Raw genomic sequence first — 17,807 nt, forward strand, 5'->3', positions numbered from 1 at the left:
ATTAAAATAAATATAAATGTGAATAATATAACAAGAGATAATATTAATTAATTTTCTTAAACTTAATATTGATATTTATCACATATTTTCTAGAATAATATTTTCTTATTTCCATAATTTTGCTTTATCTTTTTAACCGTCGATTTTGATCTATCTACTATTCCCCATCTCCCAATAGTGTATCTAAATGAAAAACTAATCCAATTTCATTTGAACATGACAAATTTTTCTTTGTCCGAATTGTTGATAAAAAAAAAAAAAAAACAAAATGTAGAGGTCTACTCAATTTTATCTCTTCTCAGTTCTCATAGGCCACTCCTTTATATATATATATATATTAGTATGTAATTTTATTTTGTTTGTCAGAACACATCATATATATACAAGCACTCATAGACGTGAGGCATTTATCTAACCCATTAGAAAACATATCAAAAACCCCGCAAGAGTTTTCACTGTCTCCACCAATGGCGGAATCAAGTTCTTCTCTCCCTCCTCTTTGCGAAAGGATCTCATACACAAACTATTTCCTAAGAGCTGTAGATCTCACGATTCTAGGCCTTCTCTTCTCTCTTCTCTTGCATCGAATCCTTCTTATGAGACAAAACGACACCGCATGGGTGGTAGCCTTCTTTTGTGAATCTTGTTTCTCATTCATATGGCTTGTTATCACCTGCATAAAATGGAGTCCTGCTGATTATAAATCGTATCCTGATAGACTTGATGAAAGGTGCCATTCTCATATACACACACTTATATACAGTACTAGCTAGTATCATTCATTATTTTCTGTTATCTTTTTTTCCAACTCTTAATTGATGAGTAGTGAATATTAAATAATTTTTTTTTTTTTTAATGGCCAGGGTTCATGACCTTCCATCGGTAGATATGTTCGTGACCACGGCGGATCCTGTAAGGGAGCCGCCGCTTATGGTTGTGAACACGGTGCTTTCACTGCTAGCCGTGAATTATCCGGCAAACAAACTAGCTTGCTATTTGTCGGACGATGGAGGCTCATCTCTCACTTACTTCTCTCTCAAGGAAGCTTCAAAGTTCGCTAAGATTTGGGTACCTTTCTGCAAGAAGTACAACGTTAGAGTTAGAGCTCCTTTCAGATATTTCTTGAACTGTCCGGCCGCAACAGTTGGTTCTGAATTTAGTAAAGACTGGGAAATGATGAAGGTAAAATATTTGTTTGATGATTATGTTTTTGGCGTATCATAACGTTTACGTATGAGTTAAATTTTTGCATCTCTGTTTACAAACCAAATTATTGCATTTACTGCCAAGACAAAACAAGGGTCAACGTAGTTATTATTCATACAGTTCAAAAAAATAAAATAGTTGTTATTCATCCATTATTTGTAATTAGGGAGATAACCTAGAACGAAAAAAACGTTAATCTTTCGAATTTGCGCTAACAAAATTATTCAAGATTTAGAAAAAAAAAAACGTAAGCGCAAGACTAATTTGTATCTTTTCGTATTACTGGGGACTTTCTTGAAAATGTGTTTTTTTTGGGTGATAATATAAAGAGTGAGTACGAGAAGTTATGCCGGAAGGTGGAAGATGCCACCGGAGATTGCTATTGGTTCCATGCTGATGATGACTTTAAAGCTTTCTCAAACACAAAACCAAATGATCATCCAACTATAGTTAAGGTTATATATATTTCTACAATATTTAATCCGACGTAAGAAACAAATAATATTTAACGTAACTATATAGTTGTTATTATTCACATAATAAAAGATGATTTACAACGATGAATGCTTGAGATCTTGTTTTATGTGAAGGTGATTTGGGAGAACAAGGGAGGTGTGGGAGACGAGAAAGAGGTCCCTCATTTTGTATATATTTCAAGAGAGAAAAGGCCAAATTACTTTCATAATTACAAAGCTGGAGCCATGAACGTTCTGGTTAGTGAATTTTCTCAACCATGTCTTATGTCTTCTTTTTGGAATTTTCAAAGGATTCGTATACGTCTTTTTCAAGCACTAAATGACATACTCACTTGATTAATTGAGCCCAACCATATCAAGTACAATATTGTTCCATGTCCTATATTTGGGTACTGCAATTACTCTTTACATTTTGGAGCATACCTCGCATCTGACAAATGACAATCAACATTAATTTTGAAAGGGTATCTAAGCCTAGGTCCATCAAAGCAGCTAATATTTTTGAGCATGTGGGAGTAGATGTTAAGTCCTGTCTGCATCGGATTGGTCGAACTAGGTCTCCTTTTTTTTGGGATAGCTAACAAGTATACGTACAAAAGTAAACATAGCTTATGGTTGATATTTTGTATGCGTCACATTCACATACCTTTAAGATTACCCTAAAATTGTAATGATGGAGCAGCGTAAGGCGAATTTGAACAGGTACGATTGTCAGGGATGATGACAAATGCACCATACATGTTGAACGTAGACTGCGACATGTATGCCAATGAAGCAGATGTGGTGGGACAAGCAATGTGTATATTTCTGCAAAAATCAACAATGAATTCAAACGACTGTGCTTTTGTTCAATACCCTCAAGATTTCTATGATTCTAACGCTGACGAACTCATTGTCTTACAAGCAGTAAGAGTCCTCTTCCTTACTTACTATTAATTTATTTATTTCTAATGTTGGTATATGTATTTCATTTAACTCATATATTTCTCTTGTTACATCAAATCTGTACTCAATCTTGGTTCTTTCAATATATTGAAATTTAATTAGTATGTATCACGAGGAATCGCGGGAATCCAAGGTCCATCATATGCGGGGTCAGGATGCTTCCACACTAGAAGAGTTATGTATGGTATTTATCTAGACGACTTAGATGACGATGGAAGTCTTTCTTCAGTTGCTACAAGTAAGTGCTACTGAGCACGCAAAGTTACAAGTGGCCTTGATTAATTAAGCTACATTATATAACTCTAAACTTTTCGTTTTCATCAACGATACTTACATTCATATTTAAAGAAAATCACAAGAGTTTGTTGGCATATCACGTTTTCATATAGTTAATGATTCCATCTTTCTCTTGTGTACGTTATATTATTAAGGGGACTATTTGGCTGAAGACAATCTAGCGAGAGAATTTGGGAATTCTAAAGAGATGGTGACATCAGTGGTCAATGCCTTACAAAGAAAATCAAATCGCCAACTCTCCTCCCTCACAGACTCTCTAGAAGCGGCTCGAGAAGTTGGGCATTGTCACTACGAGAACCAAACCAGCTGGGGCAAAACCGTAATTTTTTGCTCTATTTAATCACAATACATTAGTCCATAAATAGAGTAAATACACTAATCATATTAATGCGTTTGCTATACAATATATGAATTTGTGCATGTGCAGGTTGGTTGGTTATATGGTTCAACAACGGAGGATGTGCACACGAGCGTGGGAATCCATTCGAGAGGGTGGACTAGCTCATATATATCTCCGGATCCTCCTGCGTTTCTTGGGGCTATGCCACCGGGAGGACAAGAGGCGATGGCCCAGCAACGGCGATGGGCGGCAGGAATGCTCGAAATCCTTTTCAATAAACGGACTACTCCATTTGTCGGAATGTTTTTCCGAAAACTAAGATTCCGACAATGCTTGGCTTATCTTTACGTTCTCGTTTGGGGTCTAAGGTCAATCCCTGAGCTCTTCTATTGTCTATTGCCTGCTTATTGTCTACTCCACAACTCTGCCTTATTTCCCAAGGTGACTCTCTTTCTCTATCTACCTCATTAGCCAAATTTCAAATTGAGTAAATGACTAAGGGCCAAAGGCGATGATGATTCATTATACCAGTAGATAATTAATTCATCTCGATCTATTTCATACTTTCAATTATAGGAATAGTTATATACTTATATCGTATAATTAATCTAGGGTGAAAATTTTAATGTTTTTTTTTTGTTTATGGCTTTAGGGAGTTTATTTAGGTGTTATCATCGCCGTTGTGGGGATATATTGCCTTTACACTCTATGGGAATTTATGATCCTTGGTTTCACCGTTCAATCGTGGTTTATCTCCCAATCATTTGGAAGGATAAAAATCACCTGCGGTTGGTTATTTAGTATCCCTGATATCATACTCAAGTTTTTTGGAATTTCTAAAACCGTCTTCATTGTCACTAAAAAGACTATGCCCGAGACAAGGTCAGAATCTAGATCCGGATCAAAAGCTGATTGTCCAGACCAAGATTCCGGGAAATTTGAATTTGGTGACTCCCTCTATTTTTTGCCTGGCACATTTATCATGTTAGTGAATCTAGCCGCTCTAGCCGGTTGGTCGGCGGGTCTTCAACGGTTAGGTCATAGTCACAAAGAAGGTGGATCGGGTTTGGCAGAGGCTTGTGGATGTGTTTTGGTGGTTACGTTGTTCTTTCCATTTCTGAAAGGCATGTTTGAGAAGGGAAAATATGGTATCCCATTCTCTACTCTTTCTAAAGCTGCCTTTTTAGCAGTTTTATTTGTTGTTTTCTCTTTGGGAAACTAGTCTAGTGATATATGTGTTTTTTTATTCACATAACGCTAAGTTTATCATGAAATTGTCTCAATTGATAATAAATATGTATCTAAAGGACAAACTGGTCCAGTTCATTTGAATATGACAAATTTCTCTATCTCCGTATTCTTGATAATTGTTTAACCAACAAAAATCTAGAGATCTATTCAATTTTATCTCTTCTCAGTTCTAACCACTCCTTTTAATTATATAATAGTGTGTAATCTTTTTTTTTTTTGGTTAGAACACTAGTACTCATCATATATATACAAGCACTCATAGACGTGAGGCATTTATCTGACTTATTAGAAAACATATAAAAGAACCGCAAGAGATCACTGTCTCCTGTCTCCACCAATGGCGGAATCAAGTTCTTCTCTCCCTCCTCTTTGCGAAAGGATCTCATACACAAACTATTTCCTAAGAGCTGTAGATCTCACGATTTTAGGCCTTCTCTTCTCTCTTCTCTTGCATCGAATCCTTCTTATGAGACAAAACGACACCGCATGGGTTGTAGCCTTCTTTTGTGAATCTTGTTTCTCATTCGTATGGCTTGTTATCACCTTCGTTAAATGGACTCCTGCTGAATATAAACCGTATCCTGAAAGACTTGATGAAAGGTGCCATTCTCATATATTTACACATTTATATACACTAGTACCAATGTTATTTATACTAAATTTGTATAAACTGTATCGTTCATTATTTTCTTTTTATCTTTCTACTCTTAGGTGGAGTCCTAACTAGCCTAGCCATTTTTAAATTTCAGGATTCATGACCTTCCATCGGTAGATATGTTCGTGACCACGGCGGATCCTGTAAGGGAGCCGCCGATTCTCGTAGTGAACACGGTGCTTTCACTGCTAGCTGTGAATTATCCGGCAAACAAACTAGCTTGTTATGTTTCTGACGATGGATGCTCACCTCTCACTTACTTTTCTCTCAAGGAAGCTACCAAGTTCGCCAAGATTTGGGTTCCATTCTGCAAGAAACACAGTGTTAGAGTTAGAGCTCCTTTCAGATATTTCTTGAACCATCCGACCGCAACAGAAAGTTCCGAATTTAGTAAAGACTGGGAAATGATGAAGGTAAAATTATGGTCTGATCATTCTCTTTTTGGCGTATCATACGACGTGTACGTATTAATTTGATTTTGCACCTGTTTTTACAAACTAAATTATTAATGCATTTACTTCCTTGAGAAAACAAGGAACAGCGTAGTTGTTATTCATACAGTAAAAAAAAAGAGAAATTTTTCGTATCAGTGGGGACTTTCTTGAAAATGTGTTAGTTTTTTTGGGTGATAATATAATAAAGAGTGAGTACGAGAAGTTATGCCGGAAGGTGGAAGATGCCACCGGAGATTCCCATTGGTTCCATGCTGATGATGATGACTTTGAAGCTTTCTCAAACACAAAACCAAATGATCATTCAGCTATAGTTAAGGTATTTATTTTTCTACAATATTTTATCAACGTACAAAAACAAACGATCTTTAAAAGATATAATTATAAGGATTGATTAAGATTTTGTTTTATGTGTGTATGTAAAGGTGGTATGGGAGAACAAGGGAGGTGTGGGAGACGAGAAAGAGGTCCCTCATATTGTATACATATCAAGAGAGAAAAGACCAAATTACTTTCATAATTACAAAGCTGGAGCCATGAACGTTCTGGTTAGTGAATTTTCTTAAACATGTCTTATATATGTATGTGTTGCTTTTGGAATTCTCAAAAGGAAATTTAGAGAAAATTAAATGACATATCTACATCGATCCCCTAGGACGACTCACTATCACTCACTTGATTAATTGGGCACAACCATATATTAGTACTATATGTTCCATGTGATATAGAAGTGCAATTACTCTTTAATTTTGTAATTTTATATATACCTTGCTTCCGACAATTCACATTAATTTATAAAATGAAATCTTTTTGAGCAGGTGGGATTAGATTTTTTAAGCATATATAATCTTTTTGAGCATGTGGGAGTAGATGTTAAGTCCTCTCTGCATTGGTTTGGTCAATCTAGATCTGAGATCTCCCTTATTGGATAGCCAACAAGAAATTATTACTTTTTTAATTAGATGCAAAAAAAATCAAAATCATTAAAAATATTATATGTGCCCCCAGGTTAATTTTTGTTCTGGATCCGCCACAGGCCTAGTGTGTTACCATGCATTATGTGTTACTTATGCATATGCGTACAAAAGTAAACATATCTTAAGATTACAAAAAGTTTTTTTTTTGTAAGTATGTGGCGCATACAAAATGTTAATCTTAAGATATACACATTGCTTGTCGCACCGCATCTACAATCATATATATATAGTTGTTAAGATATGCTTACAAAAGTTAAGATATGCTTATCATATATTATAATTTATTTTATTAAATTCATAAATTAACTATGTGGCGTATACAAAAATATAGATTATATCTTTAATTAGATTGACAATAATTAGATAGTTAATATTATGTTAGCCTAAGACATAATATATGATAAGCATATTGAACAACGTCACTATTATTGTAGATCTTTATTTATTTATTTTTATTTTTTTTAACAAAATGATGATTAAAAATGTAATGATTGAGTACTACTGTAAAATGAATTTGAACAGATACGAGTGTCAGGGATGATGACAAATGCACCATACATGTTGAACGTAGACTGCGACATGTATGTCAATGAAGCAGATGTGGTGCGACAAGCAATGTGTATATTTCTGCAAAAATCAACAATGAATTCAAACGACTGTGCTTTTGTTCAATACCCTCAAGATTTCTATGATTCTAACGTTGATGAACTCATTGTCCTACAAGCAGTAAGAGTTCTCTTCCTTACAATTAATTAATTTTATTTTTAATGTTCCTTTGTAAGTGATATATTTCTTTTCGTTACATCTCAATCTTTGCTCTTTTCTATTTGTTAAAATTTAAATTAGTATATGGGACGAGGAATCGCGGGAATCCAAGGATCATTATGTGCTGGCTCAGGATGCTTCCAGTCTAGAAGAGTTATGTACGGTATTTCTCTAGACGACTTAGGAGCCGATGGAAAGCTTTCTTCAGTTGCTACAAGTAAGTGCTACTGCTTACTGCGCATGCAAGGTTACAATGGCCTTAATTAAGCTATGCTATGTTCTATATGACTCTAAACTTTTCATTTTCATTAATGATACTTGTTACATTCATATCAAAACAAAGTAAAATAAAATATAGTCTTCTCTTGTGTTATTTTATCAAGGGGACTATTTAGCCGAAGATCTTCTAGCGAGAGAATTTGGGAATTCTAAAGAGATGGTGGCATCGGTGGTCAATGCCTTACAAAGGAAACTAAATCCCCAACACTCCTCCCTTACGGTCTCCATAGAAGCGGCTCAAGAAGTTGGGCATTGTGACCACGAGAACCAAACCAGCTGGGGCAAAACCGTAATTCTCTGTTCTGTTTAATCACCATAGTCTATACTATAGTAGTATTTCACACGATATGACTAATAATGCGTTTGCTACATATATATGCATATTGTGCAGGTTGGTTGGTTATACGGTTCAACAACGGAGGATGTGCACACGAGTGTGGGGATCCATTCGAGAGGGTGGACTAGCTCATATATTTCTCCGGACCCTCCTGCGTTTCTTGGGGCTATGCCACCGGGAGGGCCAGAGGTGATGCTCCAGCAACGGCGATGGGCGGCAGGAATGCTCGAAATCCTTTTCAACAAGCGGACTACTCCATTTGTCGGAATGATTTTCCGAAAACTAACATTCCGACAATGCTTGGCTTATCTTTGGGCTTTCACTTGGGGTCTAAGGTCTATCCCTGAGCTCTTCTATTGTCTACTGCCTGCTTATTGCTTACTCCACAACTCTGCCTTATTTCCCAAGGTGACTCTCTTTCTCTCTCTACCTCATTAGCCAACCCATTAGATTAGCCTAGTATATATATACTTATATTATCAACTAATCTAGGGTGAAAAGTTTAATGTTTTTTTGGTTGTTGTTGTTGTTTATGGCTTTAGGGAGTTTATTTAGGTGTAATCATCACAATTGTGGGAATACATTGCCTTTACACTCTATGGGAATTTATGAGCCTTGGTTTCTCCGTACAATCTTGGTTTATCTCCCAATCATTTGGGAGGATTAAAAGCACTTGTTGTTGGTTATTTAGCATCTATGACATTACACTCAAGTTTCTTGGAATTTCGAAAACCAACTTCGTTGTCACTAAAAAGACTATGCCCGAGACAAGGTCAGAATCTGGATCCGCAAAGTCTCAACGAGAAGATGGTTGTCCAAACCAAGATTCTGGTAAATTTGAATTTGATGGCTCGCTCTGTTTTTTACCCGGCACGTTTATCGTGTTAGTGAATCTAGCCGCTCTAGTTGGTCATTCGATGGGTCTACGAAGATCGAGTCCTAGTCACAAAGAAGGCGGTTCGGGTTTGGCCGAGGCTTGTGGATGTGTTTTGGTGGTTACGTTGTTCCTTCCATTTCTAAAGGGAATGTTTGAGAAGGGAAAATATGGAATCCCATTGTCTACTCTTTCTAAAGCTGCCTCTTTAGCAGTTTTATTTGTTGTTTTCTCTTTGGGAAACTAGTCTAGTGACTGACATGTGGTTTGTTGGTTATGCACACATAAGTTTATCATGGCATTATTGTCTCAATTGATAATGCTATTTATATATAATACCTTTAAGTTTATTATAAATTTACTTTCATCATTTGTATAAAAAATATTTTTGTTTCTAAACGATTTAAAATTATATTTAAATTAATTGATTATCTAACCAATATTCATGTATTAAAGTAATTTTTTAGGACTAGCAACAATGATTTTATTTTTCAACACCTTCCACATCATATCATCTCGCTTCCACATTAGTTTCTTCTCTTCTACATAATAATTCAACACTCATTTTACACACTACAATAGTTTTGCTTTATAAAATACAACACCATACAGCATCAACAACTTACAATAAAAATACGTTTTTCCTGTCCAAATTAAATGAAACAAGTTTCCGTTAATAGAGTGTAAAAATAATGAATTCTGATATAAAATGTAAAATTAATAAATTAACTTAGTTTTAAATAATTGACTTTAAATTATTAGGAGAAAAATAAAAATATCAAAAATTTGTACAACCAATAATTTAATAACATGCGGTATCGATGGTCTCATTTGTTCTTTATTCAACATGTTCAATTCTTTCAACATGGTTTAATCTACATATTTGTTTTTATAACACCCTCGTTGTATGAATTCAACACCTCCATTGTATATAGTGTATTAAGAAAAATATCATTTTGTGGGACTAATTGACCTTAACAAATTTATGGATTTGACTAGTACACCCTGTTAGTACCTTTTTATGAAAATCTTTTGTCAGATTTGATTTAATATATCAGAAAAATTTATTTATAATATTATGCTATATATTATTCGACAAAAACAAGAATCTACTAATAATAGTAATCCATGTTCAGTCATAATATAAATAACACCTAATTGACCACAATACATAATTACATAGAAAAAACAATACTAGTGGGTCGAAAAGTGTCCAAAGTCCAAACTATGACCATGACTAAAAACTTAGAGATAACTAAAAAAATTAGAGAAATTTTAGCTCAATGTAATCTACTTCTCAATTAAATTTCTTACACTTGTCACTGAATAAGATAACTTAACACATGATTAAGCTCTTTCTCTGGTCAGAATTCAGAATTTAGATTTTCTTACAAAACAAAAATAATAATAATATTTAATCCAAATCTAACCAAAAATAAATAAATTTTTCTTTCCATGTAGACTTTCCCTTTTGGAAGTATTATTATTTTTTCACATTGACAATTAATACTAGCTTTTATTTAATTTTAACTTTTAAAAACAAGTCCTTAGAGGGTAATTTAGTCTTTTGTGATTTAAAAGTAATGCGTGTGTTGGCTTGTTCTATATAAGTTTTCTTCTCCTCCTCTCCACTCATCGACTGCCACAAATACAGTCATCTCTCTAGAGAAGCTGAATACATACTCATAGGGAAGAAATTATAAGAAAACAATATAAAGAATCCACCGGAGATTTTCTCCAGTCAATCCACGCCGTAGAAATGTTGAATCTACCGGATTCCTTGTATGAGGACTATAGTAAACTCAAGTTGACTTCTCCCTCCTCCTCCTATGCTTCTTCGTCCTCCGCTCCTCCTCCTCTGCCTGCGCTCACCATCATTCCTCAGCCGACCATAATGATGATTTTCCAGTGGATCAGTGATCTTCATAAACCGAACACGTTCGAATCTTATTTTGCGTTGCATAATCTCGCTCATGTATGTGCAAATACTCTTCCTTTTCTCTGATTCTCTCGTTCTTTTACTTGATTTTTTAGTTTAATATGTCGTCTATGTGTTTAATTCAACAAGATTTAGATTATTTGAGTCCAATGAACTGATTTGTTTCCGATAAGGAATCATCTTGAGATGATTGGAATATATGATATCATCACGATCCTTAAGACTTGTTTGTTTTCGCAGTCAAAAAGTTAGATTTTGTTTGTATCTACCTTAGATTTGGTTGATTGAGATGGAGTGGTCTTGTTTGTGAGTCAATGTGGCCCTTCTTTTTGGATAATCTTTTTGGGTCCTGTGAAAAACAATCATTTGTCGTTCTCTTTTTTCCTATCTGTTTGTCGATTTATCGGAAATATATCGGCAATTTATCGTGGGATCATCTCGCGATTTATCTTATCATATGAAATATTTAATTGCTATCCTCTTTTGTTCATATATGTTTGACTAATTTTAGCATTCTATCGTTTGTCGGCTTTCGCCACTATTAGGCTTTAGGAGATCTCACAATCTTTCTTACCGTCGTTTTCTAAATTATCATGTATTTCATGATAAGCTCTCCTTAGGTATATAATTTTTAAGCCTATATCTTGTTCTTCTGCTCATTCTTCGTTTATTCCGTCAAGTATTTATATAGATAAGAATGTGTGTAGCCTAGAATTTTAGTGTATCCTGCTAAATAACAATGTGAGTGGCCAAGAATTACAGTGTATCACCGTAGATAATAATTTTTTTGTGGTCAAGAAGTTATAAATTTTGATTTACTCTTGTGGTATTGCCAATTGTTATCCATTTAAATTCCTCTACAAATAAATGCTTTGCAAATTCTTTTCCAAATTCGCCATAGCTAGTCATATTTGTGGCCCAATACAGGTAAAGAAATTTTATCTTGGTACGACTGGCATATAAGGAAAACCGGAATTTGGATAACCAAAAATTTTGAAATATTAATCTTATCTGTTTTTGAGATTATCTTATCTTAGCTTTAATATTTCATTAGATAAGCAAAATATCACCATGCCTTTGTTTTTCCATAGGTTGAGTATCAATTCATTTAAAATTTAAGTTTTGGAATGTGACAAACTTATAATAAATTTAGTGGTGGTCAAGGACCATTTAAAACATTTTTGGGATGTCAACAACTCATATTATCTCAATCTTTTCTCCAATGGCAGCATAGGAACAATTTTGAGTTCTTGCCGTGCCTGTTATGGGAATCCCATGCTACTGCGTTCATTATGTTGCAGGTTAAGTACCGACTACTTTGGTTTCACATGATGACTAATGCTGATTTGTTGAACAGATTTTTTTTCTCAAAATCTTGGCATCTTTTTGTTGTAAACTTCTCTCTATTTGTGACACTGAATTTAAATTTCATTCTATCTATTCATCAGGATGTTATTGCAGTCTACAGACACATTGTAGGACACATCTCATCACTTCCATTTCCTCCTCCTCAGTTGAATCCACTTCGAGCGTACAATGTTTTGCTTTTGTTCCAGGTTCTGTTTTGGTCTCACTCACACTTCTCTTCATTAGCCTTAAATTAATTGTCTCTATGATGTTATATAATTGTTTTTTTGCCTGTTACAGAGCATAGCTTATCACCCAGAGACAAGAGGCCGGTTTATTAAAGGTATGTCTTTCTCCTTTAGTGCAATTACTCTTCACATGCATTTGCTACAAGATGATCAACGTTACATGATATATATATTGTCTTGCTTGGTTTGCAGCTAAGATGCCAAACTATTTGTTTCCTTTGATTGACGTTGGTGTCACTGAAAGGCCTTATGAACGCATAAGGCTGGCTGCATTGGGTGTCATTGCTCATATGTTGAAGGCGGTACATATACATACATTCTAAAACATTCATATTCTTGTGAAACTTTTGAAATCTCTATTTGAACATCTCACTTCTCTCTACACAGTCTCAAGATGGAGTTGCTGTTCGTTACCTTATGGACTCAAGTGCTGTTGGTCACTTGGTGAAAACCGTTGAGTTTGGCTCTACTGATTCAAAAACCGTGAGCCTTCTTCTACTCGTTTTGAATATAACAAATCATAGAATTAGAAAGAAAGCATTATATAATTGAGACTTGTATAATACTCTTCTTCTTCTTCTTCTTGTTCAGGTTGCTGCATTCATACTTCACAAGATAATGTCCAGTGCTGAGGGGCTTCAGTACTGCTGTGTCTTGGCTGATCGGTTTTTCGTCATCAATGATCTCCTTAAGAAGCTGCTCAACTATCTTGGTACCATGGTTAGACCTTCTCCAGCCTTGCTAAATCTTGTCGTTGGTTGCTACTCCAAGCTCTCTCAGAAATCCAGGTTTATATATATGCTACACCTTTTGATCTTTTTCAATCTTTGAAAATAAAATAAAAAAATCTTTAATTCAAAATGGTTTTCTGGTATGTGCATTAGGGCTCGTGATGGATTAAGGCGATACACTCCTGGCTTGCTGTTTGATGGCACCTTCGCCCGTTTAATTGCTGTAAGAATGAGATGTTTCTGTAATTGTTTTTTTTGTGTATTATATGGTTTTGGTTCATGCATGGGGTATAGTAAAGATTAATTGTGTTTTGTCTCTTTTTTTTTTTTTTGGTTTGGCAGGAGGATCCAGTCACTGAGAACTATTGGAGACAGCTGGTTCAGAACCTGGATAACATTAGCAATGATGTACCGGAGAGACTGTTTTCATTGAAGAGATGAAAACTCAATTTGATACACAGCGCGCCACAGGCCACAGAGAACGTAACAGGTTTACTACGCTACGCGTAACGCTGAAGTAATAATATGGTTTCAAAAACAACTATGAGAACTCAATCATATGTTTGCTGTTTAGTTTCATTTCTTGAGATTTCAGACTCTCTTAATACTCTCCTCCTTTGCCATTGTTGTCTCTTTTGGAAATACTTTTCTAGGATATTTCTATCTTCTTTCTATATTCCCCTTTTGACTAGTTTGCAATTTGATGTTCTGTTATTTTTCATGATTATTATCATGATTTTCACTTGCAGGAACACAAGGAATCAAAATATTTGAATAGTTTGGTTAGATCCAAAGCTTCATGTTCTTTAATGTACATGTGTTTTGACTCCTTAGAAGCTTGTGAGTTTACTATAACAGTGATTCCACTCACTAAACCAAACATTAACTCTAATTGTGGTCATTAGCCCTCCCTAAATAGAAACCTGTTTTATTCTAATGCTAAAATTAAACCAAAAGTGTTTGCTGCTAAACCACGAGCGTCCGAATTCGAGTGCAAAAGAGTCAAATCAGAGTCTCGCATCAGTCAAAACCAGAGTCACTGTTTGGTTCTTCAGTTTCCCCCACCACAAACAGCTAAAGTCCAGCAAATCACAGCTCGAATTTCGAACCCAGATCGCAGAATCTCGTATGGCGAAGCACACGGCGGCGCTAAAAGTCGGACTGGCACCTCACGGAGGCTGTAGACGTTTACGCCTCTTCTCAGCCTCTTCTTACCATCCCCGAAGGTAAATCACAAACGCCATTGATTGGATCTTGCTCCATCGGCTGCAAAGTTTACTCATTTCCCCTGAGAAAATGAGAAAAATCAGTACTTTTCATTCAGTATTTGGTATTGTAAACTATTTCAAGTAAGAACAGAGTAGTAGCTGTAGTGGTTGGTTAAATTTCTGGTGCTTGAGTTGGTAGATGGCTTGCTTCACCTTAATTAGGGAATTTACAAGAATCGTGTGTCATCAGATTCTGAACAATCTTTGACAGTGTTGCTGTTTCTCTGATTATTTTGGATTGATGAGTAATCAATCATCAGTTTATGTCTCTGAAGCTGTAGTTTGGATCTTAGAGATTTTAAGTTTTGTAGGCTACTGATAACAATTTTAGTTACCAAGTTTGAGTCTTTGAGGTCTGACTTGCGGTGTGGTTGAGCATCTGGTTTACTTGTTGTATTGTATGTATGTGCTGCGTTTTATAATCCTGATCCGGTTAATATGATTCACTCTAGTGTGAATTCATGGAGGTTGATTGTGTTGTCCACAATGCTTTGTGATCATTGCTTCTTTACAATTTACATAATTGTTTCTTTACTACTAGACTAATCCCCTACTCTTCTTCCTCCTTCTCCTCTTTCCTCTTCATCATTGGTTGTTTATGTTTTTATACATAATAAAATAGCAATATAGTTTTCTTTGTCTTTTAATATTGTAGGTTCAGTGAACCTTTTGTTCTGTCTGCCCAGATCCAATTCTATCTCCTCCCACTGTCCTTGGAAATCCCAATGCCACCTCCACCACCACCAAGTAGACCTTTTCTACATTATTCTTCTTTTTTATATTATTTAATAAGTAAACCCCCTTCAATTTAGGCTTTGTTTGCAAGGCATTTTCCTTCCTGTAATCTGGGTTTTTGTGGGTCCAACTCTCTCCCTCTCTATCTCTAGATTTCAACAACTTGGCAACTTCATTCAATTTCAAGTTCCAAAGAGAGAGAGAGAGAGAGATAAAGAATTATTTAATTGTGTCCATGAGTTGGTTAGGTGATCCTCCAATTCCAATTGGCTATCCATCTATCCTCTTCTTCCATTTATACTCTTCAGAAACAACAAAAATCAAAAGGCAACACAATAATACTGTCTAAATGCTTCTCTACTTTCTCATAACTTGTCTTTCTTTCTTTTTCTTTGCCAAATCTCTATCCCTTCCTCCATGGGCATCTGAAACCAAAACCTTGCTCTCCTTCTACTTCATCAAGAATCCCTTAATGAACACCCTACATCAGACCAAACAAGATCTAGCCTCTCCGGTGCTTGACCAAATGTCAGTCCTTGACCTCCCTGACCTGGCTCTTGACTGCATTCTCGACCTTCTTCCACCTTCTGGACTCTGCAGCATGGCTAGGGTCTGTAGCTCCTTGAGAGAGAAATGTGTGAGTGATCATCTCTGGGAGAAACACTTGAAGGCCAAATGGGGCAAAATCCTTGGCCTTGCTGCTCACAGAGAGTGGCAATGCTATCTCTCTTCCACAGATCATCTTGATTCTCCTCATCACCAAACAGGACATCTTGGTGTTGCCAAGATCATCTCTCTGTTTCGATATCTTTCATCCGTTTTCCGAGATGACAAACAAAGGAAAGGATATGCATCTTCTCTGCCACTTGATTCTAGCATGAGCTGCTACCTCTCCCTGGAAACAGGTCGTTTTTGGTTCCCAGCTCAAGTTTACAACCGTGAGGTAACTAATTTTTAAACTTAGTTGTTCCATCTAATGCCTTATGGGTTTAATAGAAGTACTGAGACCCCTTTTTTGGTGTAAGAGCAGAATGGGCATGTAGGGTTCATGTTGTCTTGCTATGATGCTGAGCTCAGTTATGATACTCACACTGATACTTTCCAAGCCAGGTATAAAATATCCGATGTCCACATTTGACACAAACAAAGTTTCTTATTTCTCATCAAAAAAAAATTATTTATTGGGGATTTTAGGTATCCACCACATGGTAGACGAGCAGCTGCGGTTGAAAAGGGTGTGACATGGGATAGACTGAGAGCAGCTCCCATTGATGCATCCCCTCATCATCTCCATGTGTCAGATTCGTTAAAAGAATTGAAACCTGGAGATCACATCGAGATCCAATGGAGAAGGAACAAAGAGTTCCCATATGGTAAATAATAATCTATGATACTTGTGGTTTAAACAGCAATCTGATTGTTGCTCAAAAAAAAAAAACAGCAATCTGATTCTGAAACAAGCTTCTGTGATGTTGTTGTGTAGGATGGTGGTATGGTGTTGTTGGCCACTTGGAATCCTGTGATGGAGATCTCAACCATTGTCATTGCCATCTTAACGGTGAGTTCTCAGCTTCATCTTCATCTTTCTGTGGTTAAAAAATCGAGTCTTGGTTGGTTGTTTCAAAATTTGGCTATCATATTCTATACTTTATACATTGTCTCTGCTCATAAAGTCCATTAAATTCCCAAAACTTAGTTGAAAAGGGTGAACATTGAAGAGAGCCAATTCAAGCTGTGCCTTTTTCTTGTTAAGATTGGTCCCAAAGAGACAAATGATGATGATGATAGGATATGTCTTAATTTTCCTTGACATTTTGATAAATGTATGTCTTCAGTTGATGTTGAAACATCTACTTATGTCCTTATCGTTGGAATCTACAGTACTAATGGTGGTGGGGCAGAACAATGATTCTTTGTCTCTTTATCACTCCAAAAAAAAAAATCTCTTCCTTCTCCTTTTGCTGGCACATTACATAACCACATAAAGTAGATTTTAATTAGAAAAGGATAATATCTTGGTATTTCTCTCTGCCCACTTCATCTTGGTTCAACCTTTACCCCCAGTGATCATAAGGCATTTTCTATTGATATTGTGTCAAAAGTGTTTCTGTATTCATATGCTGTACTAAATGGTCAAGTGTTGATGAATGGTAAAAACAGATATGGCAGTGTTGGAATTCAACCAGTATACAGTTGGATCGAGGTGGAGAAGAACGATGATCATGAGAGATCATAAAGAGGAAGGTAACGAAGAAGACGGGTTCTATGGAGGAATCCGAAAGCTAAATAGTAAAGAAGAGATTGCAATGTGGAAGCATCACTGGCCTTGCTCCATCTTGGAGTAGTAGTGAATAAGCTTTGCTTAAACAATTGGGGAAAGAGATTAAAGAACACCAATTTACGGAGAATAGGATGTCCATTATAGAAGTGTGTTCTCTTTTATCCACTGTATGATTGATCGTTAATTATTTGTTGGCGAAATAGTCAAAATACATGGAAACTATTATTGTCACTTTGATAAGAGTTAGTTCAATTTGATATATATGGTGGTGTATAGGGAAAATTTAATACAATTGATTTGAATCATCAAAGAGGCATCTTGGGTTTTATCTTGTTGCTGCTTTATACAATTTGATTTTCTGGTTTGCATACACTCCAGTCTTGCTGTATGACAGCACCTTTAAC

The 17,807-nt window shown here is 35.7% G+C and overlaps 3 protein-coding genes across 6 annotated transcripts; all 3 read left to right on the forward strand.

The window, feature by feature from the left end:
* Window positions 1-429: 429 nt before the first annotated feature.
* Window positions 430-9,204, forward strand: LOC17889888 (cellulose synthase-like protein B3). Of its 4 annotated transcripts, XM_006293668.2 has the most exons (10): window positions 432-508; window positions 4,894-5,115; window positions 5,265-5,583; window positions 5,813-5,941; window positions 6,048-6,170; window positions 7,122-7,325; window positions 7,446-7,581; window positions 7,748-7,932; window positions 8,035-8,388; window positions 8,523-9,204. In XM_006293668.2, exons 1-10 carry the CDS (start codon window positions 468-470, stop codon window positions 9,099-9,101), a joined length of 2,292 nt encoding a protein of 763 aa, XP_006293730.1. In that variant the 5' UTR covers window positions 432-467; the 3' UTR covers window positions 9,102-9,204. The 4 variants fall into 4 exon arrangements, with proteins under 4 accessions (XP_006293362.2, XP_023639944.1, XP_023639943.1 ...); XM_006293300.2 differs by lacking the exons at window positions 4,894-5,115; window positions 5,265-5,583; window positions 5,813-5,941; ... (4 more) ...; window positions 8,035-8,388; window positions 8,523-9,204 and adding exons at window positions 864-1,182; window positions 1,536-1,661; window positions 1,797-1,919; ... (3 more) ...; window positions 3,352-3,705; window positions 3,917-4,615 and having other exon boundaries at window positions 430-730; XM_023784176.1 differs by lacking the exons at window positions 4,894-5,115; window positions 5,265-5,583; window positions 5,813-5,941; ... (4 more) ...; window positions 8,035-8,388; window positions 8,523-9,204 and adding exons at window positions 864-1,182; window positions 1,536-1,661; window positions 1,797-1,919; ... (3 more) ...; window positions 3,352-3,544; window positions 3,630-3,709 and having other exon boundaries at window positions 430-730.
* A 1,295-nt stretch (window positions 9,205-10,499) lies between these two features.
* On the forward strand, window positions 10,500-13,591 carry LOC17890438 (CCR4-NOT transcription complex subunit 9). The gene is made up of 9 exons (XM_006295453.2): window positions 10,500-10,829; window positions 12,023-12,094; window positions 12,242-12,349; window positions 12,441-12,483; window positions 12,581-12,690; window positions 12,776-12,871; window positions 12,980-13,176; window positions 13,273-13,342; window positions 13,462-13,591. The coding sequence occupies exons 1-9, from the start codon at window positions 10,614-10,616 to the stop codon at window positions 13,558-13,560; spliced, it is 1,011 nt and encodes a 336-aa protein (XP_006295515.1). The 5' UTR covers window positions 10,500-10,613; the 3' UTR covers window positions 13,561-13,591.
* Window positions 13,592-13,873: 282 nt separating this feature from the next.
* On the forward strand, window positions 13,874-17,664 carry LOC17889107 (F-box protein At2g32560). Its single transcript, XM_006294391.2, has 6 exons — window positions 13,874-14,345; window positions 15,043-16,065; window positions 16,153-16,232; window positions 16,317-16,495; window positions 16,606-16,680; window positions 17,283-17,664. The coding sequence occupies exons 2-6, from the start codon at window positions 15,472-15,474 to the stop codon at window positions 17,465-17,467; spliced, it is 1,113 nt and encodes a 370-aa protein (XP_006294453.1). The 5' UTR covers window positions 13,874-14,345; window positions 15,043-15,471; the 3' UTR covers window positions 17,468-17,664.
* The last annotated feature ends 143 nt before the right edge of the window (window positions 17,665-17,807 follow it).

This window comes from Capsella rubella, unplaced genomic scaffold (genome assembly GCF_000375325.1).
Source record: "Capsella rubella cultivar Monte Gargano unplaced genomic scaffold, Caprub1_0 scaffold_4, whole genome shotgun sequence".
Lineage (NCBI taxonomy): Eukaryota > Viridiplantae > Streptophyta > Magnoliopsida > Brassicales > Brassicaceae > Capsella > Capsella rubella.